The 3,881-nt window shown below is 49.3% G+C and overlaps 1 protein-coding gene across 1 annotated transcript; it reads left to right on the top strand.

Annotated features, from left to right (window-relative positions):
- The first annotated feature begins 1,336 nt into the window (after nucleotides 1-1,336).
- LOC118738303 lies at nucleotides 1,337-2,986 on the top strand. Its single transcript, XM_036469227.1, has 2 exons — nucleotides 1,337-1,373; nucleotides 1,458-2,986. The coding sequence occupies exon 2, from the start codon at nucleotides 1,508-1,510 to the stop codon at nucleotides 2,984-2,986; it is 1,479 nt and encodes a 492-aa protein (XP_036325120.1). The 5' UTR covers nucleotides 1,337-1,373; nucleotides 1,458-1,507.
- Nucleotides 2,987-3,881: the final 895 nt, after the last annotated feature.

Below are 3,881 nucleotides of genomic sequence, written 5' to 3'. Positions count from 1 at the left end.
TGGAGCAGGTAAAAAGCGCTACAAATTCTACCTCTCCAGAGGCCAAACGGCTAGCCATTATTCCGATGGCAAAAGGAAAAGCCGAACTGGCTCTGCTGGCTGGCACAAAGCTTAAGAGGAACCGATCGGTCAACCTCATTTCTTCCCCGGTGGAGAACTCTCCCAAACGGAAACCAGGTCCAGCTGACAAAAGGGCCCATATGGGACCAAAGCAACCTAGTGTTAAGGCAACTTTTGCCGATGTCACAAAGGCGCCGACCTGTCAGGCGGACATTGGTAATAGGGTTACTCCCCAAAGGGTACCGTAAGGCACTTTGGTCCTTAGACCAACTACAGGCCATTCAGACGGCCATCCTGGAGGAGGTGAGGCGGCAGCGAAAGGGCTCTGTGAAGCCCAAGTTTAGCGGTTGCACCTTCCGTCCGGGATGGATGTCCATTGGCTGCGGAGACGCTGAAACGCTGGAATGGCTGCGCAAGGTATCCCAAACCCTGAAGCCTTGGAAGGGCGCGGAAATTGTGGCAATGAATGCCACTGACGTGCCCAAACCCAGTGTATACGTTGGGTACTTTCCGGAGCCATCAACCACTCCAGTGGACAGTATCCTTGGCCTTGTCGAGGGTCAGAACGAAGGGCTGCGGGTAGGTAGCTGGAGGGTGCTCAACAGGGTACAGAAGGGACCCACCACTGAGCTCACTCTAGCGGTTGACCCGCACTCAGCGGAGACACTCGACAGGCTGGGATACCTAGTCAATTATGGATATGGCAGGGTGCGCATCCATAAAAAAGGGAAGACGACTGAGTCGTCAGACCCGAAGGGTACACAGCCTGCTATAGCCAGTGCCTCCTCCACTGCACAAAGTGCGTGCTTCAAAGAGGGACCTTGCGGTTCCAAGGACGTACCCAAGGGACTGCAAAGGTTACCTTCAGAGCAGTCAGGGGCAGCGGAGAAGGAAAAAGCACCTGTCCAGGAGTCCATAGAGCGGCCCTGCTGCTCAGAAGACACTCCTGGCACGGAAAAGAGGGTACCTTCCAGCCCAGAGAAATCAAAGGCCCCTTTCGCCCAAAATCCCTTCCGTCCTCCGCTAAATGCGAATCGGAGACAAGGTCGAGGGGAGATTTCAATGGAGGAGAAGACCCTGATGGCCACCAATAGGGGGAAAAAGATGGCCAAGCGGGCTTCAAGGCCGAAAAATGGCAAACCCCCCAAGCGATAGGCCTAGGCACATCAAGTGCCTGCAAGTGAACCTCCATCATGCAAAGGCGGCCTCTGACGTCTTATGCAGGAGGTTCAAAACAGAACTCTTGGATGTCGCATTCATCCAAGAACCCTGGGTTTTCGCCGGGGCTATTAAAGGCCTAAACGACTGTGATGGTAAGATAATTTACGATACCACACACTGCAGGCCCAGAGCGGCCATATTACTACGTAATAACATGACTGTTGTTCCCATTTCAGAGTTGACACAACAGGACTTAGCTGCTGTATGGACTAAAGTGCCCACTCAAATGGGAGAACAAGAGGTCGTTCTCGCTTCAGCTTACCTCCCAGGCGACAGCTGTGAGATGCCCACAAGGGAAGTAATAGCCCTAGAGGAGTACTGCAGAAGGAGAAAGCTGAAACTAGTAATGAGCTGTGACGCCAATGCCCATCACTGTGTTTGGGGTAGCTCGGACACCAATTCTAGAGGTGAGTCATTTCTTGAATTTATCACTAAGAACAATTTATTTATTCTTAACCGGGGTAATGAGCCGACCTTTGTCAATGCTATAAGAGGGGAGGTTCTAGACTTGACAATTTCCTCAACTAGCTTGTCGACCTTTATCTCAAACTGGCATGTCTCAAATGAGGTATCTATGTCGGACCACCGGCATATTCGATTCGATATAGAAGCCCAAAGAGTAACAAACCATGTTTACAGAAATCCCAGAAAAACAAACTGGGAACTCTTTCGCCTCCACATAGAGCGGGAAGTGAATGGTTCTACGGCACCAATTTCATCCGTCTATGAACTTGAGGACGAGGCGAGAAAGTTCCAAGATGTTCTTAAACAAGGTTTTGAAGAGAGCTGCCCACTGAGAACCAAGAAGTCTCAAAGGGATGTCCCTTGGTGGAGCGATTCTCTCGGAAAACTAAGGAAAAGAGCCAGGAAACTTTTCAATAGGGCAAAGTCAACAGGTGACTGGACCGCCTACAAGTCAGCCCTAACCGCTTACAACTGTGAGCTCAGAAGGTCTAAAAGGGCTACGTGGCGTGAGCACTGCGGAAGTATTTCCTCTCTTCGAGAGGTGCATCGCCTTCAGAAGGCCCTTAAACTAGATCATCTGAAAGTCCTATGCACTTTGAAAAGACCAGATGGTACCTACACTGGCACCCCGGAAGAAACCAGCAGGCTTCTGCTAGAAACCCACTTCCCGGGATGTATTCCACAAGGCACATGTCTTTCGACAAACACGGCGAACGCTGTGTGCGCAAACAGGAGGACTAGAGGCCTAGCAGGAAGAATCGTCAGTGTGGAAAAGATATCGTGGGCCATTTCAACCTTTAGTGCATATAAATCCCCTGGTCCAGATGGTATCTACCCATGCCTGCTGCAGCAGAGCTTGGGCTTAATATCTGGGCCACTAGTCAGATTGCTGAGAGCAAGTCTCTTACTTGCTCACATACCAACAACATGGAGTGAAGTCAAAGTGGTCTTTATACCCAAAGTGGGGAAAAACTCGGCACAACTCCCAAAGGCGTATAGGCCAATTAGCCTCAGTTCCTTTCTAGTAAAGACACTAGAAAAACTTATTGACTTTCACATAAGGGATAACTTTCTCAGGAATAAGCCTCTGTGTCAGAGTCAGCACGCATACCAGGCAGGCAAATCTACTATTACTGCAATACATAGCCTAACTCAAGTCATTGAAAAGGCATTGCGGTATAAACAGATAGCTTTGTGTGCATTCCTGGACATATCAGGTGCTTTCGACAATACGTCTTAGGAAGCAATATCGACAGCTATGATACGAAAGGATATTCCTGTCCTTCTAACGGATTGGATCATAAGCATGTTGAGGTCCAGAACCATAATAGCGGAACTAGGAGACAACAGGCAAGCAGTAAATGCCACCCGTGGCTGTCCTCAAGGGGGAGTCTTATCGCCCCTACTTTGGACACTGGTTGTTGACGAACTTCTTGAAAAGCTAAATGGCAATGGATTCAAGGCATATGGATATGCAGATGACCTAGTCATCTACGTTGTCGGCTGGCATGAGGACACAATTTGTTCCAGATTGCAAGCTGCGCTCAGTCTAACGGAAGACTGGTGTGCTTCAAAGGGATTGTCAATAAACCCGCAGAAGTCCACCGTTGTCTCATTTACCAATAGAAGGAAAGTCAACTTGACTAAACCCACTTTGGCAGGGACAGAAATTGAGTTCTCAGAAGAGGCGAAGTATCTAGGGGTAACTCTGGACAAAAGGCTCAATTGGAACTCACATCTCCTCAACATTACCAACAAGGCTACAAGGGCGTTTTATGCCTGCCAGAGACTCCATGGTAAAACTTGGGGAATATCACCCAAACTAACGTATTGGTCTTTCAATACGGTCGTGAAACCTGTTGTCACATATGCGGCACTGGCCTGGTGGCCAAAAGCAAAGAAAGCAAGTGCGTGTGCCACCTTGAGCAAGCTACACCGCTTTATCTGTGTGGCCATCACAGGAGCTATGCGCACCTGTCCAACGGATAATTACAGGCATTCCTCCTCTATCGATTCTGATAGAAAAGGAAGCCTGCTGGAGCTCCATACGGCTGCCCAATGTAATCAGCATGAAGAGTGGAGATCTTTGGGGTCACTTGGAGGTTCTCAAGCCTTTTCTGGATGATCCCGCTATC

This window comes from Rhagoletis pomonella, unplaced genomic scaffold (genome assembly GCF_013731165.1).
Source record: "Rhagoletis pomonella isolate Grant_MI unplaced genomic scaffold, Rhpom_1.0 Rhpom_scaffold_00004, whole genome shotgun sequence".
NCBI lineage: Eukaryota > Metazoa > Arthropoda > Insecta > Diptera > Tephritidae > Rhagoletis > Rhagoletis pomonella.
This window is presented reverse-complemented; position numbering and strand designations above follow the sequence as displayed.